At 37.5% G+C, this 12,952-nt stretch overlaps 1 protein-coding gene across 2 annotated transcripts in view; it reads right to left on the minus strand.

Moving 5' to 3' along the window:
• Positions 1-12,952, minus strand: part of LOC130917682 (porphobilinogen deaminase-like) — a 28,633-nt gene that overhangs the window by 15,389 nt on the left and 292 nt on the right. The window contains exons 1-5 of one of the 2 annotated variants that reach the window (XM_057839320.1): positions 8,149-8,322; positions 8,003-8,056; positions 2,873-2,945; positions 2,714-2,763; positions 1,449-1,504 (exon numbers count right to left, since the gene is read on the minus strand). In XM_057839320.1, coding sequence (XP_057695303.1) covers positions 1,449-1,504; positions 2,714-2,763; positions 2,873-2,945; positions 8,003-8,056; positions 8,149-8,178 — 263 coding nt within the window. In that variant the 5' untranslated portion in view covers positions 8,179-8,322. Of the gene's footprint in view, positions 1-1,448; positions 1,505-2,713; positions 2,764-2,872; positions 2,946-8,002; positions 8,057-8,148; positions 8,323-12,952 lie in introns of those variants that run through there. The other variant, XM_057839321.1, reaches the window with a different exon arrangement.

Consider the following 12,952-nt stretch of genomic DNA (forward strand, 5'->3'; position numbering starts at 1 on the left):
ACAACCATTCACTTGGGTTGACAGCCTTTGAAGATTAAAATCTCAACGTGCGGCTGAAATGAAAGGGTTTGCAGCTCTATTTGCATTTGTCATTCATCAACTTGCTGCTTTGAAACATACAGTATCTACTTAAACACATAAAAAAAAAACGGTTAATTAAATAAATACAACAATTTCTGCTCAATAATAAGTGCAACTGTGGTTAGAATAACACAAAGCTGCTTGGAGATGCTTTGTTACATTTGATGTGCGTGCCTAACATTTTGTAATCTACTGAGACATGTCACTACTCCTTTCTCTCTCTATGGTCCATCAAATATTAACCAAAAAAAAAAAAAAAAAGGAAACTGGGCAAACCCTTGGTGACGTCACCCATAGCATTAGTTGGCCTCGCTTTGCTCCCCACTTTTCACTGATCGACACGCGACCACGATCGCTTGTGTTGTCCTTTCGTATTGGCAAAACCCAAAATCCATGGGGTATTACCGTAATTTCGGACTATAAGGGGCACCTGACTGAAAGCCCCCACTCACCAAATTTGATACGAAAACGACATTCGTTCATAGATAAGTGGCACCGGACAATGAACCGCAGCTGTCCTCACTGTATTATGGGATATTACATCATAATTATGACATGACATTGTCTTGAGCATTAATAAATGCTTATGACAGATGCCGTTTAGTGCCATCGCCAAATTATCTCACTTTTGAACGGATGTAAAAGATCCAAGCTGGTCATAAATGGCGTTAGTGACAAAATTTGCCGGTTGACACTTTATGACAGTGCAATATCATAATTATGACAGTTTTATGACAGTCTTATGACGCCGCAGTCAAATAAAGTGTTACCTATTAACCCAAATAAATCAACAAATAAGCCGCACTCGACTATGAACCGCAAGATTCCAACAAAGGGAAAAAAGTAGTGGCTTATAGTCTGAAATTTACAGTAATTAGGTTCATCAATGTCTTACAGCTAAAGCCTTTTGAACAATTTGTTCAAATTTTTAAACAAGTGAAGCACAGCGGCTCATTTCCCATTTTCGATTGGCTCCAAGAAATTAAAAACATTGAATACAAAATCACAAGTAGACGGTAGGCATGGCCCTTCTTTCAACCGAACTGGCCAAGTCTAGACTCAAAAGTTCACAAATATTTTGGCTACTCTACCCACCTCTGCATTTAGTATTGAAAAAAAGCCTTCGTCACAAAACAGCTCAATGACAACTTGTCATCTTTTGAATAGGCCGACAGCCTGAATACTTCTTTGAAGACACCTCTTGTGCTGTGAATGTCTGATTTCCACTACAATTTTATGGCATAGTATTATTTCAAATACTTCTGTGACCACTGTGAGTTTTTGATTCATGAACAGATGGGTACAGACACTTTTGAGCTTGACTTTGTTCTGCTGTGTGTGTGATTGTGTTGGCCAGTACTACTTACATATTTTTCTCTAGAGCAATCTCCAACTCTTTGGTGAACAAACTCTTCTCTCCAATCTGTAAAGAGCAAAAAGTGTTTCGGATTAATTTTAATTCAATGCCATCTAACGATATACTGTACATTGGGTTCTCAGTTTACATATTCGTTCTGTTCATACTTCCTAAAGCAGCAACAAAATCTGAATTTAAAATTACAACAGACAATATTTAATAACTACACAATGCTAACAAGGAAGTTATGATGATAGTAAAAATATATTTAAGGAAAACATTTCTAGACATTAAATGGCTTAATTTTAAAAGAAGTTTAAAACTTTAACCGCCCGGCTCCCTCTACTGGCTAATTTGGAACCTACAAGGAACAATAATTCCGCAATCAATTAATGTAATTAATCAGCACTGACACAAAAAATTACAAATATAGCTCAGACGATCAGTGCCTATACATACCTGGAATATAACTACCAAATATCATTGTGATCCATCCGCAAATAACAGAGAAGTAGCCGTTTTAAGTCTGGAATTAATAATTGATTTGATTAATCAACCCCAAGACAAATAAATAAATGAAGTAAAAATCAGGCTCAAGGAACGATGCGTATACATCCCTCGAAAATATCTATTTACCCCCCATTTAAAATGGCCATTCACTTGTATAGTGATTTTGCACCTTCAAGGCAAAGAGCGCTTTAACACTGTCATCTCAATCACCTACTGATGACGTAATATCAGAAGATGGGGTTAAGTACTTTGCTCAAGGATTCTTTGACATGGCCACAGGGTCAAGGGAATTGAACCCACAACCTTTGTGTCAGGAGACAACGACTATCACAAAGCTATGCAACAGTAGTTTAGTTCGTTTTCCCATCCGTGCATAAACTTTGGGGATCAATAAAACAGATTCTTAGCGCTTTAGTGATATTTGCTTTCCTGGTTGGGAGTTCGCTGGGAGCTAATCTGAGCGAAAGGGTGTCAAAATGCATGCTTGCAAACAGTGTCTACATCTGTATGCAAGAACTGTATTGATAATCGGCACTCCGATTAAGACATTCAAAGACAATTTTGGTTTTGACTGTACAATTTATTAATGAAAATTGCGCAAACTCTTGTAAACCACTTTTACATTTATCATAGTTCATATGCCACTTGCCTTCAGGACAGCACTGGAAAAACAAGCGAGTTTCAGTTGTCCACACCCACAAATGTTCCAATTTGTAAACATCCAACAACACAAGATTTAATGTGCATACTGATGACAAACCTTACCTTCGATAATGCCGTGTCAAGGATTTTATCCCCAATTGTTGACATGGCCACTGAAAGAAAGGACAAGTGAGTAAATGACTGATGAAGGCTGTCAACACATCAGTAATCAATAGTTATTAATCTAAACATCTAACCATGGCCAGCAGTGATGGTTCTTACCTATTTCTAAACTGATGTCAGGGTGCAGCTCTTTCAGTTTATCTGCAACACTTTGAGTCTGAATACGAGCCAACTATAAGAAGAGCACAAAAGTTTAAATGTACTGCAACAGACTGGCATGAAATGAAAACAGCCCAGTATTTTTTTTTGTCTTCTAAAAAGGTATAAGCATTCCGGATTCCGCTTGAGCCAACAATCATTGATATACAATAAATTGCTATTACTAGTTCCTATTTAACGTACAGTACAGGCCAAAAGTTTGGACACACTTTCTCATTCGTGTGTTTTCATTATTTTCATCACTATTTACATTGTGAATTCTCACTCAAGCTATCAAAACTATAATAGAACACGTGGAATTATGTAATTAGAAAAAAAAGGGGAAATAACTGGAAACGTTTTATATTCTAATATCTTCAACATTTTTGCACACTCTTGACATTGCCTCGATAAGAGGTAGTCACCTGAAATGGTTTTTAATTCACAGGTATGCCTTATCAGGGTAAATTAATCAAAGTTCTTACTTCTATCAATGGGACTGGGACTATCATTTTGTTGTGTTGAATGAGGTGTGTCCAAACTTTTGGCCTGTACTGTATACAGTGGGGCAAATAAGTATTTAGTCAACCACCAATTGTGCGAGTTCTCCAATTGTGCAAGTTCTCCTATTTGAAAAGATTAGAGAGGCCTGTAATTGTATACATGGGTAAACCTGAACCACGAGAGACAGAATGTGAAAAAAAAAACTGAAAATCACATTGTTTGATTTTTAAAGAATTTATTTCCAAATTAGAGTGGAAAATAAGTATTGGGTCACCTACAAACAAGCAAGATTTCTGGCTGTCATAGAGGTCTAACTTCTTCTAACGAGGTCTAACGAGGCTCCACTCATTACCTGTATTAATGGCATCTGTTTTAAATCATTATCGGTATAAAAGACACCTGTCCACAAACTCAGTCAGTCACACTCCAAACTCCACTATGGCCAAGACCAAAGAGCTGTCGAAGGACACCACAGACAAAATTGTAGACATGCACCAGGCTGGGAAGACTGAGTGTGCAATAGGTAAAACGCTTGGTGTAAAGAAATCAACTGTGGGAGCAATTATTGGAAAATGGAGGACATACAAGACCACTGATAATCTCCCTCGATCTGGGGCTCCATGCAAGATCTCACCCCGTGGCGTCAAAATGATAACAAGAACGGTGAGCAAAAATCCCAGAACCACACGGGTGGACCTAGTGAATGACCTACAGAGAGCTGGGACCACAGTAACAAAGGCTACTATCAGTAACACAATGCGCCGCCAGGGACTCAAATCCTGCACTGCCAGACGTGTCGCCCTGCTGAAGCCAGTACACGTCCAGGCCCGTCTGCGGTCCGCTAGAGAGCATTTGGATGATCCAGAAGAGGACTGGGAGAATGTGTTATGGTCAGTGCTTAATTTGTAAACCATATGGTGCCGGAACGTAAAGTACATATGACAGCGCAGGGATGATTAGACACGCACAGGTCCCAGAACACAGGCAAAAACTAGTGTCGAAAACAACACGCAAATGCCCACTTGCCATGCTGTGGGACTTACAAGCCTCAATTTTAGATAATAACCATGGTATAAATGTTATGACAACAATTTACAATTATTTAGGATATACTCTGCACAGCAAGGGCAATTGCCCATATAAACAAAGGTGGGACTTACAGTAAACAGTCAGCGATATAACATGGCTATAGATGATTAATTCATGGTTAGGGACTCATCACCAAATGTATCACTACAGCCCTTTTCACACACATATCCAGGGAAATTTCCATGTAAGGTGACGAGGGATTTGCTCGGGTCATTGCTTTCACGCATGAAACGATGTCCCGAGAATGAAGCGGGTTGGACGCTTTCACAGACTTGTCCCTGCTGTTGCCCACTGGCGCGCTCGGTGCGGGGAGGGCTGCTGGCGCGATTTTATAAACCGGACACAAACGTCATTTTTGGTCGGCATCCGCTGTCACAACGTTGGTCAAAACATGTTTTGATCTGGATGGAGCGTTCCCAACGTCGTAACTCCAGCCAATTCAAGCTCATCAAGACTGTAAGTGGTGGCAAGAGGTAAAATGGGGCTTAAAAAAATCCAGCCTGACCCGAGTCGGTCCGCGGGCATTAAAGCCCGACCTGGCCCGTGCCCGGTCAATTAACTTGATTTGCAGGCCCGAGCCTCCCAAAATTTTATCTTTTATTTGTAGGCTCCAGCCCAAAAAAACAACGAAATTTTATATTTTATTTGCAAGCTCAAGCCCGAAACCTCAACCCTCCGAAATTTTATGTTTTATTTGTGAAGACTCAGGATAAGGATGATAAGGATGAAAAGGATGGGATGCGCCAGTCAGACCTGGGCCTCACTCATGCTTGCTGCTTGGGAAAACGGACTCGTTGCGTTATGTGTGATCACATTTGTGACGATGCCTGTGTGTTTTGTAAGGAATTCTCAGTTAGTAGAAAAAAAACTTCAGTTTTAGAAATGTCTAAAAAGTCTGCATTTTTTTATGATCATTTTAAATGCATTTAAACAATGAAATAACGCTGGAAAAGTTTGTTAAATATAAAGAGCTGCGGTTTTGCGGACACAAAGGGGAAGATTAAAAAGGATCACATTGTGACAATGCGTAAAAGACTGTCTTTGGTAACGAAGTTTCAGTTGACAGAAAAAAAAAAAAATCGCAAGTTTTCTAAATCTTAAATCGTCTACATATTTTTATGATAATTTTAAATGCATTTACACAACGAAATAAGGCTGGAAAAGTCTGTTAATTATAAATAAACAGATGCGGTTTTGCGGACACACAGAGGGGAAGATTAAAAAGAGGGAATGGCAGACTCTGGCTCTGCACTTATACTGTTTGGAATGACATGACCATATACAGCGCCTTCACTTTTTCATTCGAATTATTTACTGATAACAAGTATTTCTTAGTTCAACATCCATAAATTGTTTGAGTATACGTATATGAATATATATTTATTTTTAAAAGTTTGCGAGTGAGAAGCCCGGCCCGGCCTGACCCGAACGTAATATTTGGACATTTTAATTTTGTTATGTTTTCAGTTTAATTTAGCTCTTTCCCACTTGCTATGTTTATAATTGTGATGTTTATTTACCTCTTTGCGTTTTACTGCGAAGAGGGAGGAAGTGACGATCGGCCCGCTATGATATTTACCTTTATCAGCCATCGTGCTCCCTGGAATTTAACAGCTGCTTTCACGCACACCGCCTCCCGTGTAGGTCCCGGACATGACACTAGGATGCAACCCGTGAAATGTCCGCGTAATCTCCGTGTCAGTCGACACGGGAAATTGTTTTCAAAGACAACTGCTACACGGGTTAATCCCGCGACATTCCCAGTGTTTCGGAGAATCTAAAAGGGGCTGTAGCTAAGCGTTTGACTCTTTGTCAACGTTATAAAATAATACAATACCTTTTTAAAAAAAAGTTTTTATATTATAATTATTTTCTACACAAGAGAGGTACCGGATCCGCCCAAATAAGTCCCGGAACACAGGGACGCCAAAATCAAGAGGTGGCGGATCCTGTTCCGGCACAAATCAACCCCTGGTTAAGGTCAGATGAAACCAAAATAGAACTTTTTGGTAGAAACACAGGTTATTGTGTTTGGAGGAGAAAGAATACTGAATTGCATCCGAAGAACACCATACCCACTGTGAAGCAGGGAGATGGATACATCATGCTTTGGGGCTGTTTTTCTGCAAAGGGACCAGGATGACTGATCTGTGTACAGGAAAGAATGAATGGGGCCATGTATCGAGAGATTTTGAGTGAAAATCTCCTTCCATCAGCAAGGGCATTGAAGATGAGACATAGCTGGATATTTCAGCATGACAACGATCCCAAACACACAGTCAGGGCATTTCAAGGTCCTATAATGGCCTAGCCAGTCTCCAGATCTCAACCCCATAGAAAATCTGTGGAGGGAGTTGAAAGTCTGTGTTGCCCAACGACAGCCCCAAAAAAATCACTGCTCTAGAGGGGATCTGCATGGAGGAATGGGCCAAAATACCAGCAACAGTGTGTGAAAAGCTTGTGAAGAGTTACAGAAAACGTTTGGCCTCCGTTATTGCCAACAAAGGGTACATAACAAAGTATTGAGATGAACTTTTGGTATTGACCAAATACTTATTTTCCACCATGATTTGCAAATAAATTATTTAAAAATCAAACAATGTCATTTTCTGGGTTTTTGTCCCATATTCTGTTTCTCATGGTTGAGGTTTACCCATGTTGACAATTACAGGTCTCTCTAATATTTTCAAGTGGGAGAACTTGCACAATTAGTGGTTGACTAAATACTTATTTGCCCCACTGTACAGTATATGTGGAATTTTTATGGAAAGCCTTTGAGAAAATACTACTTCTGTGTATTATATATGTTGTTCTAAAATACTGGCTTGAATGTAAACCAGACATGCACATCCAATACATTGGCGTCATCAAAAAAACACAACAGAAAAAAAAAAAAAAATTATGTGCAAATTGCAACAACAACAACAACAAGGTGTTTCTTACACTGGTGAATACAGTTTGTGTTGAGTTACGGTTGGTCTGACAACTGTGTTGAGCAAATTTTTGGGGGAAAAAATCCAAAACTCAGTTTATCTCGATCCCAATTTTCTTGAAAAATATTAGAAGAAAAATACAGTTATTAATTGTGCTTGTTTTATTTCATTTTTTAAAAAATCAAATGCTGACATGAAATATGACAGAAACAAGACAGATGCAAAGTTTATTTAATCCTACTATGTTTTTACATAGGATGATTGTGTGCAAGTGGTAAAAAACATAGTAGGTGTGGAGGGAAAAAAAGTGCTAGAAAAAGAATGATTGCAACTTTGGATTTAGAATTTAAAATTGAATCATTATGAAAATCTATCTCATCACATTTTGTTTTTCAAATTGTTCCCTAGTCTTACACTGCCAAGTCCTCCTACTTAAAATCGATTGTATTCACTCCAATGGCAGTGATTAGTTAAAATGTATATCAAGGATATAGAATAAAAATAATCTAATAGCTTGCTTTCCATTGTTTACAATAATAATAAAATAACCCATGCAATACTGTACCTCACTCTTCCGAGTTCCAATCCGGATGAGACGGCTGACTTTTCCATCCCCATTCTACAACATAAAGAAAGGAAGTTTAAGAAGTCACACGTCTCATCTGATGTTGCGTCTATACACCTCCTCTGTAAACTATAATCTAACTTCACCCTGATATACTTGTACAGTCCTTCCTCCATCACTCGGCTTTTGAACTGCAGAAACTATTGTCTGCCTGAAGTGTCGTGGTAAGGACCTGTGCGGTAGTCATCCAGCCTCAAGATACTGAACAGTAGTCTTTTTTAGCAGACAAGCTCTCATTCTCAGAACCTCCGCCCAAATACGTCCCTGCTTCCAAAAGATAAGAACCAGTCCATTGAGTCCGTTATACGAAGAAGGGAGGGGCAGTTGGGTCTAAGGTGTGGTCCAAAGTTTTCAATATATAAAGCAAATAATTACTGAATATTCCTGAATGTTGTATGGTTACCAACTTGCTTTAAAAAAAAAAAAAAAGTACATAAATGTTAAATTGAAACAAAGTATCTAATTAGCTGTCAATTATTCAACTTCAAAATAATCAATATATGTACACTACTAGCCAAAAGTATTGGCACCCCTGCAATTCTGTCAGATAATGCTCAATTTCTACCAGAAAATGATTGCAATTACAAATATGCTGTTAGTAATATCTTCATTTATTTTGTTTGCAATGAAAAAACACAAAAGAGAATGGGGATAAATATTAAATCATTTTCGTTTAACACAAAACTCCAAAAATGGGCCAGACAAAAGTATTGGCACCCTTTGAAAAATCATGTGATGCTTCTCTAATTTGTGTAATTAATAACACATGTTACTTACCTGTGGCGCATAACAGGTGGTGGCAACAACTAAATTACAATTGAAGCCAGTTAAAATGGATTAAAGTTGACTCAACCTCTGTCCTGTGTCCTTGTGTGTACCACATTGAGCATGGAGAAAAGAAAGAAGACCAAAGAACTGTCTGAGGACTTGAGAAGCAAAATTGTGGGGAAGCATTGGCAATCTCAAGGCTACAAGTCCATCTCCAAAGAGCTGAATGTTCCTGTGTCTACTGTGCGCAATGTCATCAATAAGTGTAAAAGCCCATAGCACTTTGGCAAACCTCCCTAGATGTGGATGGAAAAGAAAAATTGATGAAAGATTTCAACGAAATATTATGCGGATGGTGGATAAAGAACCTCAACTAACATCCAAACAAGTTCAGGCTGTCCTGCAGTCCGAGGGTAAAACAGTGTCACCCCGTACTATTCGTCGGCGTCTGAATGAAAAGAGACTCTATAGTAGGGTACCCAGGTAGACCCCACTTCTGACCCAGAGACATAAAAAAGCCAGGCTGGAGTATGCCAAAACATACATGAGAAACCAAAAACGTTTTTGAAGAATGTTCACTGGTCGGATGAGACAAAAGTAGAGCTTTTTGGGAAAACGCATCAACATAGAGTTCACAGGGAAAAAAAACAAGACCTTCAAAGAAAAGAACATGGTCCCCACAGTTAAACATGACGGAGGTTCCCTAATGTTTTGGGGTGGCTTTGCTGCCTCTAGCACAGGACTGCTTGACCATGTGAATGGCATTATGAAGTCTGATGATTACAACAAATTTTGCAGCATAATGCAGGGCCCATTGTGAGAAAGCTAGGTCTTCCTCAGAGGTCATGGGTCTTCCAGCAAGACAATGACCCAAAACACACTTCAAAAAGTACTACAAAATCATTTGACAGAAAACACTGGCGACTTCTCAACTGGCCAGCAATGAGTCTAGACCAAAATCCCATAGAACTTTGGTTTTGGCAGTTTGGAGAAGGCACCCTTCAAATCTCTTCAAATCCAACCTGGAGCAGTTGGCCAAAGAAGAATGGTCTAAAATTCCAGCGGAACATTGTAAGAAACTCATTGATGGATACCGGAAGCGGTTGTTCGCAGTTATTTTGTCTAAAGGTTGTGCTGCCAAGTATTAGGCTGAGGGTGCCAATACTTTTGTCCGGCCCATTTTTGGAGTTTTGTGTAAAATGAAAAGGATTTAATTTTTTTGCCCATTCTCTTTTGTTGATTTTTCATTGCTAGCAAAATAAATGAAGATATTACTACCAAAGCGTTTATAATTGCAATCATTTTCTGGGAGAAATTGAGCATTATCTGACAGAATTGCAGGGTTGCCAATACTTTTGGCCAGCAGTGTATATGGCAAGGTGGATTTGTTTTAACTGACATGAATACTTTATTAACGACTGTTTCGGACACATGGAGATCCATAAAACAGAAACATAGATAAATAAAACAGGGGGAAACCTCAGAATACTATACAATTCGCCATACAATGCTCACGAAAATGTTTCTTTTAGGATTGACGATACAACAATTATCGAAACATGGATCAGGAAATTAATTCACGATATTCTACTCTACAACCTTTAAAGAGAAAAACAGGCTATTTCAAAATGAAAAAATATACAATTTTTATAAACAATATAAACAATGTTTATTTTTTGCACTTTTGCGGAAAATCTGACAAAAGGTATTTGTCTTCCTTACAGACTGAGAATATTTCAATGCAACATTTCTGTAAATTAATAGAGAAACACTATTTTATTGCAATATTCTTGTAAACAAATTAGTCTTTTAACTTAGGCACTTTATTCTTGTAGAACCCTTCAATATCAACCAGTGAGTTCTTTTATTGCTCAGTGAGCACCTTTTTAAAATGATATATCCATTCTAGGCGAAAACATGTATTAAATAGAAAGTATCGCGATATATCACCATATCGATATATTGTCCCACCCCGAACACATACATTGACAGAAATGCCAGTGGCGCCATAGTTTGATAGTTAATCTTTATGAAAGGGCATATAGCGTGAGATAGGTAAATAGCCAGCTTCAGACAGGGGATTTTTGCACATGAATTCAATTCAACTGCAGCTCCTGCGGAGGTCTATCTCATGCCAACGTAGGCCAACGTGAGTCGTATACGAGCCATGCCTCAGTTACAATCCAGCTTTACGTTTTTATTATGTAGCTCAATATGTTGTTGTAATTGTTGCGGAGTTTCAATTTTGAACTAATTTCGGAGGAGTGAATGCATATTCTCAACTCGTCTGTGGTCAAGTTTGTCATGCCGCACCTCTCGTTTTAAAGGTTTTTTTTTCTTTCTTTTTTTTTTAAACAAACTTTATTTACACAAAAACAAATACAAACATAGAGTGAACAATTCATATACAATCAAAATATACAACAACAACTATAAAAATAATAAATAAAAAGGTGGGGGTCAATTTTTACACAAGCTGTACTGTTTGCAAAGTCTCTTGGTCCTTATAGCCTTGGGGTTCAAACAGGAACTTAAATTGGCCAAATATAAAGAAAACATCCCAAAAACATGAAAATTTGGTCTTTGATTAGCATATTTAACACAATGAATGTGAAATTTTGCTAATATTAAAATAAGATCTATCACATATCTTTTATTCATTTCTGGTTCTTCAACGTTGGACAGGCCAAACAAAATATGTCTAAAAACAATTTTCAATGATGGCTCAACTTTAGAATTAATATAATTGTTCAGGTCAACCCAAAAGATGTGGGAGTAAGTACATTCCAAAACAAATGGGAAATAGTTTCCTCTGCATTTGTACAAAACGAACATAACGTATCAATATTAATTTTAAATTTAACCATTGTTGTCTTTACAGGATAACACCTGTGAAGTAATTTGAGTGTGACTTCTTTATTTCTTAAGAAATATTTTCTAGGCAAAAGCCAAGTATGTTTCCATTCAATATCTTCGTATAAATTATTCCAATAATAAATCGCTACACGTTTGGAAACTATCTCCCTTTGAAGAAGTCCTCTCTAACAATGGTTGGAGGCTTCAGAGCTTAATAGTGCACATTTATAACCAATAAACATAGACTTTGGATCAAAGACTGGCACATTACAATTTCTACCTTTAGGAGAATTTTGTAATAATCTTCGAGAGCCTTCTGGTATTGCATCAAACACAATAGAGTATTCACGAGGCGTAACAACAATACCATAAGATAAACAAAATTCTTGATAAGTGAAAAGTTGACAATCTTCGTTTAATAAATGACTAACTAAGAATATGTTATTTTCGGCCCATCTTTCAAAATATAAAGATCTATTTCGATACTGTATATCTCGGTTGTTCCAAATGTAATATCTATGTGGTGAAAAATTGTGTTTATATATCATTGACCATGACATAAGAAGTTGAATGTGGAATTTGGCTGATTTAACTGGTAACTTTGAAATGTTGTAATTACACCTTAACAAAAAGTCTAGATCTCATACAGATTTAAAGGTATGTGTAGTGATGAAATTCCATATTGAGTCTGGATTTTTCAAATATAATTTAATCCATTTAATTTTAAACGATGCATTCAAAGAAGTAAAATCTATAGCGTCAAAGCCTCCCGAAGCTACATTATTTATCATAACATTCTTTTTTATGTATTTTGTTTTTCCAAATAAAGTTGAATAAAATTCTGTCAATTTTGATACAAATATCTCTTGACACATCAAGCGTCATCGCTGCATATATCAATCTTGAAATACCTTCGACTTTAGAGACTAATGATCTACTAGTTATAGATAAATCCCTCTGGAGCCAAAGATTAAATTTCGTTTGGACTGAACCAATTATGGGATTAAAATTTTCTGCCACCCTTGCACTTTCATTTTTTCCAATTATAATACCTAAATATTTGACTATGTTTTCTCTCGTTTTAAAGGTCCAATGCTGAACTTCTAAAAGATGACGGCCATGAACATTGACCAATTGGAACGTCGCCTGTCGCTCATATGCGGAAATAGTGTTCAGACGTCCCAATGCTGAAATGAATGTGGTTCAAAATCGAACATTCAAAGATTTGTATTTGTCATAAGCGCAGTAAAAAAGAAAACAGTGGTA

Source organism: Corythoichthys intestinalis, chromosome 6 (assembly GCF_030265065.1).
Source record: "Corythoichthys intestinalis isolate RoL2023-P3 chromosome 6, ASM3026506v1, whole genome shotgun sequence".
Taxonomy (NCBI): domain Eukaryota; kingdom Metazoa; phylum Chordata; class Actinopteri; order Syngnathiformes; family Syngnathidae; genus Corythoichthys; species Corythoichthys intestinalis.